A 19,084-nucleotide genomic window follows, 5' to 3' on the forward strand; every position below is an offset into this window, starting at 1 on the left:
GTGTTGTCAGTATGCCAAAGGTAGCCAAAGGGAACGGGAAACAGAGAATGGCCGCAGTAACCGACGATTTTGCAAGGAAGTGCGAGATAAAGCATAATGACATGCTGGGCAGGTGGGTGCATCTATAACCCATTTTCTATATTTAACCCTTATGGGTTATCCAAAAGATTTGTGGTTGCCCTGTGTAATCTTCGAGCTGGCGAGACCCTGCTGCTGGAGAATCCTATAGTGGTTTTGCCCCAAATGGGCGATAGACGCTGCTCCAAGTGCTTTAATCTAACCGAGAGTTTTTGTAGGTAGGTGGACCCCATACAAACGTGTTATCCATTTACGAATCTTATGTAAACCCTTTAGAAAGTGCCGTCTGTTGGCTTTGTGTGAGGATTGCTCGTATCATGACGAACGCGATTGCAAAAGGCTTGCTGAAATGAATTTTTCCGACGACCAGGTGGAACTGCTCCAGAAAAAGGAGCACACCGAAATCCAGCCAGTTTTGAAATGCCTGCTGTTAAGAGAGCACGAGGAAACCCTACCCTTGTACGAGGAAATGTCCCAAATGGAATCCCAACTTATGACTAGAAGAGGGACTGACATCTGGAAAAACTACCAGGAGCACGCATTTACTCCTCTGAATTCTGGTGGAGTGCTAGCACAACTACGAGGCGCGGCGGATGAGGACCTAGTACAAGGTCTCCTAGGCATCCTGGACATAAATGCCTACGAAATAAGGGCTCCGGAGGTGGGTGGCGCCATGAGAGGACTGTATAGCCGGGCAGGACTCTTTGCCCACAGCTGCATGCCCAACCTGGTCATTTCAATCGATGACGAGCGACGTATAAAGGTCTACGCTAATCGGTTTATAGCCGCCGGAGAGATCCTTTACAATTGCTACACCAATGTGCTCCTGGGCACCGAGGAGCGTCGCCAAATCCTCAAGGAAGGCAAGTGCTTCGACTGCTCCTGTCCACGATGCCAGGATCCCACCGAGCTGGGAACACACATGAGCAGTTTCATTTGCAGTCACTGCTCGTGCGCAGATGGGTACATAGTACGGCAGCCGGATACCGGAATATGGCAGTGCCTTCTTAATCCGGAGCACACACTGAAACAGGAGTTCGTATCGAACATGCTGGAACGGGCTAAGGAGGAAATATTTCACGCAAGGGATGATATATATCGACAGGAGCTCCTCTTGGCCAAGCTGAGTCGCCTTCTTCATCGGAATCATTTCCTAATGCTGGATCTAAAGCAAAATATCGCCTCTATATTGCGACAGATCCTTCAGAATATAGGTACCCGACCAAATAAGAAAGTATACGAGCGGAAGATTCGATTGTGCCAGGAGATATTGTTGGTACTCAAGGTCGTAACTCCTGGAATCTCCATATTGAAGGCTATCGCCCTCTATGAACTGGCTAACACACAGGCCGAATTGGCCAGAAAAATGTATACTGAAATGGAGAACAGTGCCAATGACCTTCTGGTGGGAAACACCTGGATTTATTCCTTAATCTCAAATTAATGAAATTCTTTCTAGGCCGAATTGGAAAGAGTTGAGGTCATGCTGCGGGAGTCCCTGCGAATGCTTCTATTTGAGCCACTGGCCACTCCAGAGGGCCAGCTGACGCGATCAATGCTCCGAGAGCTGAAGGATCTGCAGGATGATATAAAAAATCTGCGAGAATCCGATGACGATGTGGTAAATCAATAAGATCTACGAGTTTGCAGTTTAAAACTGGTATTTGAATTCAACAAGCATTGTTTGCCATGTTTAACTAATGACTTATTAATGGGGATAGAAGTCAAATTGTTGATTAAAAATTTAAATTTGATAGAGGATACAATATTACTTCAGCTACATTTTAAATCAAGTAAAACATTAGTAAAAGTAATTAATTCAAAAACAAGTAATTCATTTCACTCTTCGTTTTTACTAAAACAATTTACAAATAAGCTTTAGAAGATTCTAAAATCTCGATAATCAAACCAAACTGTTAGGAATGCTCACGAACAATACAAAATAATACTAGTTTGCATTACTTTTTAATTAAACCATAACTAAATTTAAATTCGATAACTTATATAGAGCTTTAATCGAAGATGCACACGTTTGCTGTTATCGTTTAATTTACCGCTTTCGCAACACTACTGAGTTTATTTATTGTTATTTATCTTTTTTTGCATTAAACAATAAAAGCTCAGCTAGACAAAAGAGTTAACCGTGGAATTTTCGACATTTCCAAATAAATAACACAAAGAGGCAGTGAAATTATGGGAACAGCTGATGACTGATAATACAGATGGGGTATGCACCGCGAATAAGGGATAAAACAACCCCCAATTGGGAAAAAAAACGAGGGTTTGCTGCTCAGTTGCGATTTGCATGTGCCGTGGAGATAAGGTGCTCCTCTGCGCCGCTTGCTTCTGCGACTGCAAAAAAATCCCAACCGTGGAGCAACAACAAATGCTGCAATATATACATCACTAGCCGCGTCCCCGCAACGTTGCCGCCACCCCCGCAAAGGCCGTAATGTGTTGGACGTTGTGAAATAGTAATACTCACCATTCTACATCGACATTCGTCATCCGGAAGCGCGGAGCCGTGGAAATCCCCCTTTAGGATGGCCCTCGCCAGTGCCGCCGCCGCCCTTTTGAAGGGTTCGCAGACGCCTCTGCAGCAGCTCCTGGAGGACATAAACTTCCAGCGCACCAAGGAGATGCGGCAGTTGCTCAAGGATGGTGGGTACAGCTTAATCCGGACTCCGGAGCTCCCCAAATAGCAGGGAAAATTTGTCTACATTTGCACTTTATCGATTTGTCACACAGGGCAACCCCTAAGGATGTGTATGCTTGTGTGTGTGCCCTGCTGCGCTTGTGTGTGTTTGTGTTCGTGCCTTTTCCGCCCCACTTTTGGCCAACCTCTTTGTTTTCCTTTATATAAGCGGCTTTTACTTTTATCGGCCCAAATGGCAGTATGGGAAAACCGCAAACAGCTGTTCACCTGTCGGCCAACATGAGCATCCCCCAATTTCCCACAAGTACTCAAAATCAAAAAGATAGAGCTGAAGCATAAGGCTCCTAGAAAAAACGAATTTCTATTTGATCACAATTCTCAAATTTAAAGTTTGGGATTTAATACGTTCTATTTCTCACTGATCTACTTTTATATTGTTTATATCCTAGAAGCTTAGCAACGCTTATGGTCATAGTAAATCTATATAACAAATTATGTAATACACTTAGGAACGTACATATACGTTCCCAATCCCATTTGATTTCATAACATTGAGGCTGAAGCTCATTAAGTTAATATTCATTGTCACTTTAATATATTATATGTCTTTTAGATGGCGGTTTTGTTGTCCTACAGGGCACGACCTACTGGACGGACCTGTTTGTGCGCCATTTCCTCTTCCAGACAGAGCCCGTGCACAGCATCGACTCTGACGACTTGCTCTTCTTTGTGCGCAAAAAGCACGTGAAGAGCTCCTCTCGTCACATGCCAAAATTTGAGGTGAGCATCTGGAATTACCATAAAACATTGAACATTTTCTATTCTTTAAACAGACTGAGGTGGAGGTATTCCGCAAGGACTCGCGCAAACTGCCCATCGGTGATCCTGATGTGGACTGGGAGGAGACGGTTTATCTCAACATGGTCATTCATCAGTTCGATTACACGTTGACACTGGCCATTTGTACAAGGACGTCGCCAAAGGAGTTGCAAGTGCTGAGAAGACATTCGCAGAGGGTTTACGCAAGTCCCAGTCGTCGGAAGATGGACACCAAGGGCGAAGGCGAGGAGATTACGTATCCGCACATTTGCTTCATGGTCGATAATTTCGACGAGGTGTTCAGCGACATTTTGGTGCGCGACGGGGAGATGGTGTGCGTCGAGCTGGTGGCCAACGACAAAGATGGAGCAGTGCAAGGAGTGATCTTTTTGGGGTCCATACGCTATGATGCCTTAAAAAAGGTGTACGATGCCAGGGTATGACCAATCTGAAATGCTCCGTGTTTTTCTATCCTAACTTGTACATTTTGCAACTTAGCAATCGAGTCTGAGTTCCAAGGTGGCGCAGCGCATGTCCTTTGGCCTGTTCAGCAGTGGAGCTGGTGTCCAAACGCGCTGCGAGTTTGTCCGGATGAAGGGACCTCAGGGAAAGGGACACGCCGAGATGGCGGTGACCAAGCCAAAAGGATCCGGTGTGGAGACACCCACCAGCGAGCCGGGATTCTGCGCCACTGACATGTGGGACGAGTGGGAGGAGGAGAACGACGACTATTGCACCTATCGACATCAGCGACGCCTAAGCGATCCGAGCGCCAATCTCAATAACTTCTCACGCTACGGGTGGCGCACAAAGAACTCGAATAACCAGGATATGGTGGGCAGTGGCAACAGTCCCAGTGTGGGAGCCAAGGCGCGATCGGAGAACGAGGGACTGGACTCGCTGGCTAGCGAGGTGTCCGAAATCGAGGCTGGAGATTTGCGCGACGGTCAGTCTGAACATGTACTTTTTTATCCTTGTTTCCTATTCATTTGAGCATCCTTAAGTTGCATGATATTTAGAATTGTATTACTGCTTACAGTTGTTGCCGTAGTTAAAGCTGCTTTTCCGCTTGCTCCTTTCATTTTTCGTTCATATTCCTGATTTACTTCTCGTAATGTGTTGTCGTTCCATTGATTTTCTTTTAAAACTTCCAACTATCGAATTTATATATATACTTTAAGTGTGCCCCTAAAAACGACTCCAGAGTATATATATAAAGAAAACACCAGACATTGCCGAGAAAGCAGGACAAATAATACACTAAGGACAACCAAAATTATATTTCGTTTGGCTTATTGTTTGACACTGGATTTCGGTTTAAACGGGAATCGTTCACCACATTCCCTAGTCCCGTCCCTATTCCCAATTCCTTTAGAAATTGTTTGGTGGCTTGACTGTATATTCATTAGACATCCATTCATTCATCGATCGATCCCCTAGCTTATATTTGTGTTTCCCTATTTTGGTTTATTATTTCCACTGCTTTCTGTTGCCAATTACCGATTAAGTTGCTTGGGCCGATCATCGGTTGTACATGTGTGTCGATGTATATGCTTTTAAAACGCAAAAACCGATCTATCTACTTGTAGATCAGCAACGTCCTGCTTTCTCGGCCTCTGCGGCAAAACTGCACCCAAATCCGAACTGCGAGACACAAAAATTCGTGACGGGTGACCAAGAAAAGTTGACCCAAGAATCTCCTAGAGAGAGTACTTCATCTGCTACAGCGGAAACCGCTGTTCCTGCTGTTACTCCGCCTCCATTGAGTGCCGCCGTGGAGGTCACAGTTTCCGGCGACATCAGCGTTACTGGACAAAGCTCAACTACGGGCTGCAATTGCTTTGGTGGCAAAAAGTGTAAGAAACGCTGGGCGTCAGCCAAGAACACGGACACCCCGGAAATGTCCGAGGTGTACTGCCCCAGTTGCGAGGATCCGTCCAACGAGTCGCCCGCCTGTTTGGCCAAGATGCCCAACAAGCGGCCCACCCGTCTCAAGCCCAAAAGCAGCATCCTGGGTGTGGAGAGTGAGCTGCTCGTGGGCAAAAGAAGCAGTTTCCGACTGCCATCAGAGATCAAACGCAAGCAACAGGGTGGCAGCATTACGAGGAGTGCCTCCCTGAGTGCTGCTGATCGCAGGACCAGCCTCCCGGTGGCCACCAAGAGGATCATACCTCCAAGACTGCGCACGGCCAAATCCAAGGATCTCGAGAAGGATAAGGAGAAAGAAAAGGACAAAAACAAAGAGAACGACAAGAAGTCTTCAAATCAGAAGGTCAACGGCTCTGCGACCAACTTTCTTGCCAAGATGTCGCCCAAGCGTCTAAAAGCAGGCAAAGAGAAGGACAAGGACAAAGACGGCAACAAGGAAAAGGAAAAGGACAAGTTCAAGGCAATAGATGCAGATAAGAAAAAAGCTGTTAATAATAACAATCCAAAGCCTGACACTTCCAAATCGGAGGAGTACGAGATCGCCGATGATGCTACCTCCCTGAATGGTAGTGAATCGGAACCAGTTGGAGCCGCCAAGATGGTCATCCTAAGCGAGAGCGACAGCAAGCTGATGATTAGTGTGCGTGGACGAGAAGAGCTGCCGGTCGTGGATTCTCCCAAGACTCCGCCAAAACGATTCGAAAAGTCTGTCCGTTTGCCTGTGGAGCCGGAAAGTCATCCGCTGCAGCCGGACGAGAACAATGAGAACGAGCAGAGCGATATTACAAACGTGATATCGCCCACGGAACTTACACCCATGCTGGATGTGGCCAATGGCAACGGGGAGGCCACCAGTGCTACTCTTCCGAGAACAGCCAAGCAGGCTCATGTCAGCAAGATGCTGCATTTGGTTCCCAAGCGCAGAACACCCGATGGCACTAACATCTACTATTGGTGCGATGTGCCAAAAAAGGCAATAAAAGGTTATTTTCTAGGCTTTACTTCAACTATATTTGATTTTTTGTACTTCGATTTTCGTGTACTTAGATTTCAATAATTCCGACTAACATAAACTGATTCTGTGTGCGCCTTATCTACTTTTAGAGCTCGACGATGGCGCTTATAATCCCCTGTGGACCAGTCGAGGCTTCACGCAATCTTTTCATTTCTGGAAGGAGAATAGAAGACAGCAGTCAACGCCGCTCAATGCATTCCTCACATATGTGACACTGCCCTGGTGGAGCATTGCAAAAGGTGAGCTACCCCCTTAAAAAAAGATTCGCCATTCTGATGTAAAATACTTTTTCAGATCTCTTGGATCACCGGGAAACGCCTATTCTGACCTTTTAGTATTAACTTAATCTGCAATTGTGATTTATATGCTTTATAGTTCTCACATGTATTCCCTATTTATCGATCGAATGCCAACTGTGTGATCAGTCCCAGTTTGATTTATCAGTAAATTTGCTATGTTCTCGACCAATGTTGAGTTTCCTAAGGCGCATCCTCACGATTCACACTATTTCGTGAGCGGAAAGCAAACCTACAAATTTATAAACTACAAACTACTATAGTGAGCTCTGTTACCGATGATATGGAAATATATAATTGTAATATTATTTGTAAATTGTACGGCAACATTTATACCACAAAATATATACCGAATGGAAAAGACAAGAGAGGAAAGAGAAATTATTGGAGGAGCCCATGGATGAAAGTCAAGACCGTATCACGAGTAATGCTGGTAATCAGAGTTCCCGAAGCATCCGGCATCGGGTCGCCCGCTTGACTTGAAGATAGCTCTATCGCCTCTCCGGCTTGATTAGTCTGTTTTTGAGCCTCGCTGGAAACGGTCGTTGCTGCAGTTGAGCTTGGTAATCGAGTAAAGTGATAACGCGGGAAATAAAGCACTGGAGATGGGGCAATCGCTGCCGCTGCTCATCCGCCTCATCGTTGTGATCTGGCTGACAATTAGTATGGTCACCGCATGTCCCCGGGCGCCCACCCACTTGAACCACGGTCGACGCACACGCGGCGACAATGGATACAAATTAATTGTGGCCGATGGAACCAACGGCTATGTGCCCGGCAAGACATATAATTGTAAGTCCGAAAGGTAGCTAGCTGGTTGAGTAATCATCGGGGTCACTCGAGAATTAAAAACAAAAGCCATCGAGACGATAAGAGAATCTAGAGCAGACAGTGATGGTGTCCATCTTGTTAGTCCAGTTGCTATTTTGATAACGCTTTATGTATTAACTCGTAACTAATCTTTTTGTAGTGATGAAGAAACTTTAACGCATTTAGTTTACAAAACGTGTTGATTTATTAGAAAAATTTATTAAAATCAAAATACATTTGTTGACAATTTGGTTTGCATTAGCTTTTCGGAATTCTTTTTATTAAACAAATACATAACTTTTTTGTAGGGTTAGAAGAAAATATTTGTAACCATGACTAAATGACACATTGTGGCTTAAGGATGAGCGTTTCGCAAATGCTTCTCATAGTATCCCTTGTACTTGAATACTTTAATGCATTTTGTGCACTGAAACCGAACTTGGTGAGAAATCAAATGCTTTAAGTACTCTTTCTTTAAGATGAAAATATCGTCGCAACATTTGCAAAAGTAGGCAAAACTAACAGGTAAAAACGAGAATACCTTTAATGTATATCGGGCAATTTCCGAAATAGTATCCAAGTCAATATATTGGGTATATATATTGTAGTGCCAAACTGAAATCTGATTAATAATGCCTTTTATATCGCTGTTAGCCAGGTTGCATAACATTGTCTTGTTAACTTCTCTGGTTAAAGCAAATATCTTTTGAGAAATAAAGTCCGGTTTCGCTGGCGGAAAAATTTTTCTATAATTCCAAATAGAATCGTACTTCCTGTAGATTTTGGTAAATTGATCTGCCTTTTTTCGCATCGTTTCTAACTCGTCTGGCAATAACATTATTGCCTCGATCGCGTTATCTGTGATTGCCGGCAACTAAAATGGATTAAGATATGAGATGTGAAATGTGCAATGATTCGTATAAAGTTCTTACTCCAACGGCTTTTAATATTTCGCAACTGCCTATTGTTGCCATTTTGTTTAAACGCATATTTGTATTGTCGCAGGGATCCTCCGTTTTTAGGTCGACGCAATTTTCCATCTTTAGCTTGCGGATCTTTGTGCTGTTAAACTCAGAAGCAAAACCTTTAGTTTTGTCATTAAATCGTATTTGGATTTTGTTTGTACTAGCTTTGGCACTGGTGGTCTGCACCCGATTTACAATAATGGGGTTCGCCTTGGACTTTATTATATTTAAAAATTTGTTGGGACTGCCTTGAGTTTTTATTCCTAATTCGCTAGGCTTTTTAAAAAACTTTTTTGGGTTTTCTTTTTTTCTTTGGGCATTGTTTATATTCTTTGTGCTATTCTCCATTTGGTCACTGACACCCTCTTCATTGATTGGTGTTATTAAAGTTTTAGGTAACTTAAGTGGTTGTAAAATTTCTATTTGGTTTATTTTTACAGGAAATGATTTCGTTGTTTTTGTCACTTGACTACCTGCTTCAGAGATATGATAAGTTTCATTTATCTCACTTGAATCGGAATTAACCTGAGCTTGTTGACTAGTTAATATGGACTTTGGTACATTGTTCAGTAGCTTAGGCACGGTAGGCGCCGTTTTGTTCGTGGCATATTTGGTACATATATGGTTTGCCTCTGTTAAAGAAGACTTTCGTACACTTAATTGAGATAAGCTCGGTATGGGCTTTGGGGGAGTTTGAAAACATGTTCCAGGTATGTTGTCTTCTTGGATAGGCTCAGTTATAGGAAGTTTGGAGTTGGGTTCTAAAGGTTTCATTTCAAGCTTTGCGGACAAATCGCGATCAAGAACTCGCAGGATGTGGTTCTTTACCAAGCTCATTCGCTTTCGCGAAGTCCTTGCAATAGTGTGACTCTTCAGATCGCATATCTTCAAAGAACTGCTCTCGTTATTAGCCTTTTTGCGGGCTCCCTTGAATACGCCACTTTCGGGTTTTAATTCATCATTAATGCGTTCCTTGTCGTTGGTTTGCAATAAAATGTTTGTCACTTCCGCTAGCAGGTTTATTTCATTCTGTTTCCCTATTTGTTCAGCTGTGGGATATGTAGCAGATAGATAATTATACTTTATAACGATATGCCATCACATTCTTACGTTTTACTGGGCTATTGTCTGAGTTTTCCTCTGAGCCGTCGATGGCCCTAGAATCCTCTGAATTCATCAGTGACCTAGAGTCACCGCTGCTGCTGTTATGCCCCGCCGACTGAGCGTCCTCGTGGGCTTTATCCTGCTCACCGGACAACAGCTCCTCCACGCTGTACACGTTGTGCTCCTTGGTGAAGTGCAGCACATCCGAATGGTTGCTTTGGAGGTGTCTCAAGAACTCTGGCAGTTGTGTGAAGAGGTCCCGGCAGAAATGGCAATAAAGTGCAATCATGCAGTCGTTGGTCGAGACCACCACATCGCCACATTTTTCCAGGCTGACGCACTGACTCCCCGATAGCATGTCCAGAAACTTAGACATTATTAAAATCACAGGACTAAAGACTAAATAATATTAACAAATTACAATCGCGCGTCGTCTTAAAAAGAGGGCTGAAAGAGCGAGACAACTATAGGTACTTAAATGTGTCGATAACAGTGTTGGCATCGATTCCTTTCAATCGATACGTAGTTTTTCTATCGAATTTTGAATTTGAAATATTTCGTAGTACTTCTACTTGGATCCCGGACTCACTTGAAAGTTCAGCATTTCACCCACTTTACCATTGCTGCGGAGGCACACACTGGCGCCCGTCGTCCCGAGGCAGCGAGTCCCCGGCGAGTGGGCCGCTTCCAGCTGTTTAGTGACTCCCTGACCCAATTCAATGACAGATGCGTGAACACTGTTTCCGAGGCGGACGACCTACCCAAAACAGAAGTCCAGGTAATGTGGGTGGCTCCGGAGTCGGGTTTTGGCTGTGTCTCTTTGTCAGCAATGGTCTACGAGGGTCCGCGAGCCTGGTTCGCCGACGATGGCAACCTATCCACCGTGATCTGCGAACGAAAGCCGGATGCAGCTGCTGCTCAAAAGGAATGCTGCGCCTGCGATGAAGCCAAATACAGCGTAAGTCAAGGTAGACCACGTACTTTTCCGAGCTCCACCTAAATGTCATTCCCATTTCAGTTCGTTTTCGAGGGTATCTGGTCAAACGAAACCCATCCCAAGGATTATCCGTTTGCCATCTGGTTAACCCACTTCTCTGACGTGATTGGTGCCTCGCACGAGTCCAACTTCTCCTTCTGGGGCGAGAACCACATAGCCACCGCCGGATTCCGCTCTCTGGCGGAGTGGGGTTCTCCGGCTGCTCTAGAAACGGAGCTGCGAGCGAACGGGCCCAAGTTGCGCACCCTGATTAAGGCCGCTGGGTTGTGGTACCCGAATGTCAACCAGAACACTTCATCCAAGTTTCGGGTGGATCGCAAGCACCCTAAGGTATCGCTAGTGTCCATGTTTGGTCCTTCCCCCGATTGGGTGGTGGGCATTAGTGGTCTGGATCTCTGCACTGAGGATTGCAGCTGGAAGGAGTCAATGGACTTTGATTTGTTTCCATGGGATGCGGGCACGGATAGCGGCATCTCTTACATGGTAATATACTCAACTGATATTTCCTGGAAACCTAAATATTAAATGGATCTTCCTTGGTAGTCGCCCAACTCGGAGACGCAACCTCCGGAAAGGATGTATCGCATCACCACAATGTATCCAGAGGATCCTAGGGCTCCCTTTTATAACCCCAAGAGCCGTGAGATGACACCACTTGCAAAGCTATACCTAAGACGTGAGAAGATTGTCTCCCGGAACTGCGATGATGAGTTCCTGCAGGCTCTTCAGCTGGAGGTGTCCGACGATGCTGAGGAGCAGGACACCAGAGGTGGGTTGGGCCAACTTGAAACCAACATGCCTATCAAATCAATCGTTTTGCAGCCGAATGCCGAGTGAGAGACTACTCCGCGTGGAGTCCGTGCTCCGTAAGCTGCGGCAAGGGAATCCGCATGCGCAGCAGGCAATATCTGTATCCCGCGGCGGCGGATCATAACAAATGCGCTCGCCAACTGGTGGCCAAGGAAATGTGCGTTGCTGCCATACCCGAATGTGCCGATGTCTCAGCCCAATCCAAAGATCGTGACGATGATGAGGGTGAGAACCTAGCCAACTCGCAGTCCCTGGTGGGCAGCAATGGCGAGGGCGCCGGTGTCTGCAAAACTTCTCCCTGGAGCGTGTGGTCCGAGTGTTCGGCCAGCTGTGGCATAGGCATCACCATGCGCACGCGCACCTTTGTCAATCATTTGGGACGCAAGCGATGCCCCCATATCACCATAGTGGAAAAGAACAAATGCATGCGGCCGGACTGTACATACGAGCAGGTGGAGCTTCCTGATCCGCAATGTCCCACCACCCAGTGGAGCGACTGGAGTCCGTGCACCTCGACCTGCGGCCGGGGAGTTACCATTCGGACTCGGCTGCTTCTGCTGGAGAACGGACCCGATAAGAAGAACTGTACGCAACGCATGGAGCTGCACCAGCAGAAGGAGTGCGTCAATCCCATCGACTGCCACATAAACGCGGAGCAGGCCAAGGACATCTGCGTACAGGCACCGGACTCGGGTCCCTGTCGTGGCACCTACATGCGGTATGCCTACGATCCGCAGAACCAGCGTTGCTCCTCCTTTGCCTACGGAGGATGCCGTGGCAACCGAAACAACTTCCTCACGGAGAACGACTGCCTAAATACGTGCAATGTGCTTCGGTCGCCATATTCCTCAAGAGCGGATCAGCCCAGGGCCTGCGTCCTGTCAGATTGGTCCGAGTGGTCGCCCTGCAGCGTTAGCTGCGGAGTCGGAGTCTCCGAGAGCCGGCGCTACGTTGTCACCGAGCCCCAGAATGGTGGTCAGCAGTGCTCCAAGCGCCTGGTCAAGTCACGTTCTTGCGCCATGCCGGCTTGCTAAGGCGCTACACTTGTAGCTACACTTGTTGCTCATCACAATTTGTAAATCTGACTCCTCTGGAGTCATTAAAAACGCACTTTCTTAATAAAGTTCTTAAACTGTAATCATGTTTTTTTTTTGAGAATATATTGAGAATATATTTTGAATTATTCATATGTAAGAAATTACAACATATTGTGCTTACTTGAATTGAAATTGATAAGGAAATTTTAAATGGATTTACCCTTGATCACATAAAGCTTTCTAGTCCGCTTCCCAAAGATCAACAAACACTTTGGGATGAGTAAGCTCCATTCTAGCCATTAGATAAGTGTTAATGTACTGTTATCATTTTTAATCTATTAGTTATGACAACTTTTACAAGCTTGAAACCGGAATGAACATCGGCTGTAATTGAAATATAGTAATATAATGGAATTCCCCTTCATTATATTGTTAACGTTATAAATATGGCACATGACCAACGCTTGATTTCATTACTAAACAGTCACTTCAGTCGCGTACATCGTGTCCTGTTTTTAAATCGATTGTGTTTCCTGAATTCATGAAAATGGGATCTAATCTGACATAAAGATAAGGAAAGTCCAAAGAGTGTAACATTTCAATTAGATCCATTTGTGTTTTATGTGTGTTAAAAAAAGTTTAGCTTACGAAAGCGAAATGAAATTTTTGTTTAACGTGCCAATGAATACAAATATATTTACAATAATTAAAACTAATAGTCGAGTAACAAACAATTCATGAACGCCGCTGATTACACCACACAGTATCGCATCAGATATTGGCGTGCCTTCCACTTGTTTCCATTGGCTCGGTAGATGAGGTGCAGGTTGAAGGCCACTTCATGCTGCAGGCCAAGCGTAGATTCATGCTCCGCGATTAGTTGATGCACGGGCACGGCCAGTGCCTTTTCATAGTACTCCACGGCCAGGTGAAGGATGTTGGCCTGGTGATAGATACGTCCGATGTTGTAAAATATCTCCTGCTGGGCGGCGCAATCTGCTAGCTCATGGCCGGCAGATCGTAACTCCTTGTAGCGCTGGCCAAAGGCCACGGCTTGGGCCACAGAAGCTGACTTGCGGAGCACCTTCTTCTGCAGAGACAGCTGGTTAAAGGCAACAGCTATGCAGAGGGCCACCAGGGGATCCGGGTTCTCGCGCAGAATGGGCATGTAGATGTTTAGAGCATACTTAAAAGATGCACAGTTGAGGTGATAGTGGCCCTGGAATATTCGCATCGGCTTGGTATCGACCGGATGTCGTTGCATCAGGCGGCGCATATAGCGATAATAACGCACTTCGTCACCCTTTTGAATCATGAGCGAAAGCATGTTCCACAGCGTTGTCTGGCTGGGCTGTTTGGCGATCAGCTCACGCAGATACGAGAAGGCTATGGCACAGTCGTCGTTGTAGTAGCAGGTTAGTACCATAATTCTCTCGATCTCGTGATGGTAGTAGGTGAATCTTTTTGTGGTGACCATGGCAAAGCAGATCTTTTCAGCGGCGCTGTGCATGCCATGCTTGAAAGCCGTACGCACAAGCTCCCGAAAGAGCTCAAATTCATCCTTAACGGTCAGATCGGAGGTCTCGCTGGCGGCATTTTTTGCAGGATCCTTCAAGGAAATTGGTTTACATTTGACAAATATTTATTGTTGTTCGCATTTCTCACCTGAAGATCCTGCTCCGCAGAGTTGTCAACCGCCTTGCTCCTCATTTGGATGATAGTCTTGAGGCTCTCCGAATTGTAAGCACTGCCTCCATTTGCGGCCGCCATCATCTCCTCGCGGTTGTACAGCTTGATGGAGTGCCGACTGAGCAGGGCATATCCCACATCCAAGAACTCCTCAATGCGCCCGATCTGCTGTAGCATCACACATCTCTCATACAGCAGGCGGGCAATAAGAGGCTGGCCCTCAGCCTCTCCCGGTTGCTCCAATGCCTGGACAGCCTCCTCGTGCCGGCCTTGCTGTTTTAGCAGAGCGGAGAGGGTGAACCGCGCGTCGTAGCAGAAGGGCGCCAGTTGCACTACCTTCTCGTAGCTCTGAATGGCCTCGTTGGTTCGGTTTAGCTGGCGAAGACACTCGGCCTGCCGCAGCCACACGAATGCCGGACACTCTACGGTGTCGCCATCGGTTATGGGACTCATCAGCGCAATGGCTTCAGCATACTTGTGCTCCTGCATCAGAGCCTCGGTAATGTCCATGTATAGCTCGACTCGATCCGCCGTCAGCGTGATGTGCTCTTGGACATTCTGGATAAGATAGCCCAGTAAATGGTGGGCCCGCATGTGGATGAGACTGACGCAGAGCTTGGCCCGCAGTTCGGGGACATAGTCATCTGGGATCTCGCAGAAGTATATAAGCTCCAGACTCTCCTCTTGGTCGTTCTCGAGCTCAAAATTGGTGCGCTCTCGTAGGCACCGAAGAACCTTGGCATACTGTTTATTCAGGATCAGCAGTTCCAAATAGATGTTTATATCCTCCAGGGTGAACCGCGCACCACACACACTGTACGCCCCTTCCATGGCCTCCAGGGCAAGCGAGTGCTTCTCCAGCACATGAAAGTACCGGGCTACGTTTTTGGCCGTATTCAGGCACATTTTCCACTCATCCGGCGGCATCAGGGGCAGCATTTTCAAGTACGTAAACATGGAGGCATTGGTTTCGCCCATTTTTTGCAACAGCTGCGCCTTACGCAGCCGAAGCTGGTACACTTTGGGCAGCATTTTGATGGCCTTCGTGTAGATGAGACGCGCACGGGCCAAGTTGCCCTGCTGCACCAGCAGATCGGAGACACGTATCCACATGTCTCGGTCCTGGGGATTCAAGTGGGCCGCCAATGTGGAGAAGTTCAGGAACTTGACCTCATCACGGTTCTCATAGATTTCGGCCAGCGTGTAGAACGGTTCACTGGCCAGTGGATTCTGTCGGATGATCTCCATGCAGATGCGCTCGGCTGTTTCAAAGCGGCCGTACACAAAGCTTAGATTGGCCTCTCCCATCAGTCCTTGCAGGGCGGTGCTAAGTTGGCTTTTCCGAAAGCCTCCTCCTCCAGAACGACCACTTCCCGTCGACTGTTCCTGTGGCGTTTTCGCTTGCGCCGAAGTGTTCGGCTTCTCGACGCTGCTGGCCGCCTCACCGGGCTCCTCATCATTGCCCTCCTCATCCTCGTCGCTGGCCTCCAGCTTGGTGCAGAAGTCCGGGAACTCTAGGCACTGAACACCCTGCACGTAGCGCTTAATCAGTGCACCCTCCTCCTCGTCATCAGCGATGCAGCGTCGTTCGCCGTCTGCATCGCAGTCGATGATGTCTACCACGCGCAGCGGCTCCGTCTCCTGGAACTGCTCCAACTCGTTTTCCGGCACATCGTTGCTGTCTATTTCCTCAATTAGGACCTCGTTTGAATCAGAATCGGCCATTTCCGCCGATTCTAATTTGTAAACAAATCTCGGGATTAGCGATGGTACACATCCAGTTTTTCGCTTGAACAATGCTGCCCAGCACAGTGACTATCGCACGCATATATCGATAAATGACGATCAATATGAAAGCGCGCGAGCTTTAATCAGATTTGTCGCCTATAGAAAACTAACGGCACTGGAAGTGTCTGCGAATTTGTTATTCTCCGCAAAGCCGCGCCGTTTTCTTCGATTTCATTTCCATTTATGTGGTGGTTAAAGCTGTGTGACTTACCTTAAGGAACCAAAAAATGCACGAAATAGAGGATTTGAAATTAGTGAGTATTTAAAGTGAACAGCTAGTAAATTGAAGACTATACTACTGGAGATTTCAGTTAGATCAGCAGCTATCGAAAATAGCTTGCGAAAGATATAATTGCCGAAAAAAGAATAAAACTTCGTTTGTTTTATGCACAAATGAAATAGCGAACGAAGACGAGAAAGTCAAACAATGCAACCCAAAGAAAAAACAACAGCAGTGAGTATTTAGTTCGCATATATAGATCACCAAACCAATGTAAATCCCCTCCAGACTTTTATCCCTGATGCGGACTTTGCCATATTATCCGCCGAGTAACGAAATGCTACAGGCAAACACAAACAAGAATTTGTGCGCAAATAATAGTGTGTTCGCCGAATTCATGCAGACCAAACGCTTGGAGTTTTACAATGTGTGCTCCGTGATGCAAACGCTGTTAACCATAGAGGATCTGTCCACTATGGAGCTGTACGCCCAACTGATCCAAATTGATGTGCCTGTGCAGCGGGTCTCCAAGCAGAAATATGAAATTACACTCAAGAGCACGCCCGTGAATGCAGAGGACTTTGTTGCTCCCAATGTGGACGAAGTGGTGCTGGTGCCCAAGGCAAGCCTGTTGGCATCTCCACTACCTAAACAATTGGTGCTAGCCTTGCTTCCGCATCCTCATGAAGATTTGGAGCCGGACGATCCAATGTTCCGGCATGTGGCTAGTGTGGAGCAGGTCAGCTGCACCTCTGTTCACTTGCGATTCAGCCGAAAACACAAAGCGGTCTTGTCAGGACAGCGCTTCTACGCCATAATCCGCTCCAGACGCCTTACAATGCGATACATGTATCGCGCACTCGATCTGCTCCAGGAGAGCCCCTTGGTGCGCCGCTACCTATTTCCGTTTCCCAGCTGGCTGACCCAGCTTGTGGACAATTCTCAGATTAAGGTATGTCGCGACGGCAATATGCCTAGTTGGATGCAAGGAAGGCCACAAGAGCCGGCTACTCCAACCTCGTTCTCTCTTCTTAATTCGACCATCTATTCTAACGCTGAGCAGTTAGAGGCCGTACAACGCATTGTTGCGGGACCAAGTACCCAGGGACCATACATTCTGTTCGGACCACCAGGTATTAATGATGATTTAGGATTTGATCATAAACGGATATCGAAAAACGATTAAAATATAATCTTTGGAGAAAAGTATACTTTCGCTTACAAGGGCAAAGTAAATTTGTGCTAAGGTGGAGATGATCTTTCCCAAAGTGAAATATTTTCCAGTTTTTTACATTCCACTTTAAATGCCTTTTTTTACAATTTTGTTTTGTGGCTACATATATAACTACTACTATTTACAGGCACTGGTAAGACCACTGCCATTGTGGAGGCCATTCTACAGCTGCGCCTTCGACAACCACATAGTCGTATCCTCGTAACCGCCGGTTCGAACTCAGCATGTGACACAATCGCCCTGAAGCTTTGCGAGTATATTGAAAGCAACATCCGTCTCCAGAAGCACTTTGCCCGACAGAAGCTGCCCGAACCCGATCACCAGTTGATCCGCGTGTACTCGCGCTCCATTTATGAGAAGGGCCTTGCGTCCGTGCCGTCACTGCTGCTGAAAAATTCCAATTGCTCGAAGGGCATCTATGAGTATATGGGAGCTTTACGTATTGTAAAGTACGGCATAACCGTGGCCACACTCTGCACAGTGGGACACTTCGTCACTGATAACCTTGGCAGGTACAACTACTTCACCCACATTTTCATCGACGAGGCGGGCGCTTCCACTGAACCCGAGGCTTTAATCGGTATTATGGGTATTAAGCAGACAGCAGATTGCCATGTGATTTTGTCAGGGGATCATAAGCAGCTCGGCGCCGTGATAAAAAGTAATCGGGCCGCTTCTTTGGGATTAAGCCGGTCTCTAATGGAGAGGCTCCTCCAATCCGATTGCTACAAATTTGATGAGAATGGAAACTATGATCGCACCCTGCAGACGCGTCTATGTCGTAACTATCGATCCCATCCGCAGATTGTACGCCTGTTTAATAGGCTCTACTATAACGGAGAGCTAAAAGCTCAGGCTCCTGCTATTGATGTGAATCTAGCAGCCAACTGTAGCGTTCTACCGAATCCACAGTTCCCGATAATATTTCAGGCCACTCATGGAGTAACCAACCGGAAGCAGAACTCCACCAGCTCTTACAATAATTTGGAGGCTGAAGTTATATGTTGGTATGTAAAACGCCTGATAAACGATCGCGTGGTCGGACAAGAGGACATCGGAATTATTGCGCCGTATACGGCTCAGGGTAAACTAGTTACCAAGCTACTCCAAAGACAGGGACACCCAAATGTAGAGGTGGGCAGCGTGGAAACATATCAGGGTCGCGAAAAGACCATAATCATTGCTTGTTTGGTTAAATCCTTTACAAACATGGGATTTATTCGCAGTCCTCGTCGTGTAAACGTTCTTCTGTCCAGAGCTAAAGCACTTCTGATCTTGGTTGGCAATCCGGTCACCCTTCGTCATCATCGGGACTTCAAGTTTGTAATCAAAGAGTGCAAAAAACATGGCACGTATCTCTTCAAGAAGAGGGGCTCTAAGCAGAGACTGATTCACATTAACGCAGATGAATCGAACGAGAGATCGAGCAGTGAGCCGGAGGACGAAGACGAGGAGCTTATTCCTTCGTATGCCAGGATGCCACAGCACACTAATGTGGACTTTCAGAAAATCAAAGCGCACCTGACCAATGAGCTTAAAATATTAATGTCAAAATTGTCGATATATAACATTGAAACGATCAACGGATCTTAAAATCTGCGCCTGCGTTTTATAACTGAAACTGCAGTAATTGTAAG

The 19,084-nt window shown here is 46.4% G+C and overlaps 6 protein-coding genes across 7 annotated transcripts; 4 read left to right on the forward strand and 2 right to left on the reverse strand.

The window, feature by feature from the left end:
• Positions 1-11: 11 nt before the first annotated feature.
• On the forward strand, positions 12-1,892 carry LOC6609541 (SET domain-containing protein SmydA-8). Its single transcript, XM_002034188.2, has 4 exons — positions 12-112; positions 168-296; positions 355-1,483; positions 1,538-1,892. Exons 1-4 carry the CDS (start codon positions 12-14, stop codon positions 1,709-1,711), a joined length of 1,533 nt encoding a protein of 510 aa, XP_002034224.2. The 3' UTR covers positions 1,712-1,892.
• A 283-nt stretch (positions 1,893-2,175) lies between these two features.
• LOC6609542 (uncharacterized protein KIAA0930 homolog) lies at positions 2,176-7,161 on the forward strand. 2 transcript variants are annotated; one of them, XM_002034189.2, is made up of 7 exons: positions 2,176-2,739; positions 3,348-3,514; positions 3,568-3,990; positions 4,052-4,499; positions 5,143-6,465; positions 6,587-6,736; positions 6,792-7,161. In XM_002034189.2, exons 1-7 carry the CDS (start codon positions 2,622-2,624, stop codon positions 6,830-6,832), a joined length of 2,670 nt encoding a protein of 889 aa, XP_002034225.1. In that variant the 5' UTR covers positions 2,176-2,621; the 3' UTR covers positions 6,833-7,161. The 2 variants fall into 2 exon arrangements, with proteins under 2 accessions (XP_002034225.1, XP_032571491.1); XM_032715600.1 differs by lacking the exon at positions 5,143-6,465 and having other exon boundaries at positions 2,179-2,739.
• Positions 7,162-7,311: 150 nt separating this feature from the next.
• Positions 7,312-12,617, forward strand: LOC6609543 (spondin-1). Its single transcript, XM_002034190.2, has 5 exons — positions 7,312-7,585; positions 10,236-10,630; positions 10,691-11,152; positions 11,213-11,438; positions 11,492-12,617. The coding sequence occupies exons 1-5, from the start codon at positions 7,399-7,401 to the stop codon at positions 12,511-12,513; spliced, it is 2,292 nt and encodes a 763-aa protein (XP_002034226.1). The 5' UTR covers positions 7,312-7,398; the 3' UTR covers positions 12,514-12,617.
• On the reverse strand, positions 7,785-10,144 carry LOC6609544 (protein teflon). Its single transcript, XM_002034191.2, has 3 exons — positions 9,679-10,144; positions 8,536-9,617; positions 7,785-8,477 (listed from the first exon to the last, which is right to left on the reverse strand). Exons 1-3 carry the CDS (start codon positions 10,046-10,048, stop codon positions 7,959-7,961), a joined length of 1,971 nt encoding a protein of 656 aa, XP_002034227.1. The 5' UTR covers positions 10,049-10,144; the 3' UTR covers positions 7,785-7,958.
• Positions 12,618-13,185: 568 nt separating the features above from the next.
• Positions 13,186-15,981, reverse strand: LOC6609545 (general transcription factor 3C polypeptide 3). Its single transcript, XM_002034192.2, has 2 exons — positions 14,182-15,981; positions 13,186-14,125 (listed from the first exon to the last, which is right to left on the reverse strand). The coding sequence occupies exons 1-2, from the start codon at positions 15,928-15,930 to the stop codon at positions 13,268-13,270; spliced, it is 2,607 nt and encodes an 868-aa protein (XP_002034228.1). The 5' UTR covers positions 15,931-15,981; the 3' UTR covers positions 13,186-13,267.
• A 107-nt stretch (positions 15,982-16,088) lies between these two features.
• LOC6609546 (putative helicase mov-10-B.2) lies at positions 16,089-19,062 on the forward strand. Its single transcript, XM_002034193.2, has 4 exons — positions 16,089-16,247; positions 16,305-16,447; positions 16,502-17,346; positions 17,575-19,062. The coding sequence occupies exons 1-4, from the start codon at positions 16,221-16,223 to the stop codon at positions 19,038-19,040; spliced, it is 2,481 nt and encodes an 826-aa protein (XP_002034229.1). The 5' UTR covers positions 16,089-16,220; the 3' UTR covers positions 19,041-19,062.
• The last annotated feature ends 22 nt before the right edge of the window (positions 19,063-19,084 follow it).

This window comes from Drosophila sechellia, chromosome 2R (genome assembly GCF_004382195.2).
Source record: "Drosophila sechellia strain sech25 chromosome 2R, ASM438219v1, whole genome shotgun sequence".
In the NCBI taxonomy this organism is placed as follows: Eukaryota; Metazoa; Arthropoda; class Insecta; order Diptera; family Drosophilidae; genus Drosophila; species Drosophila sechellia.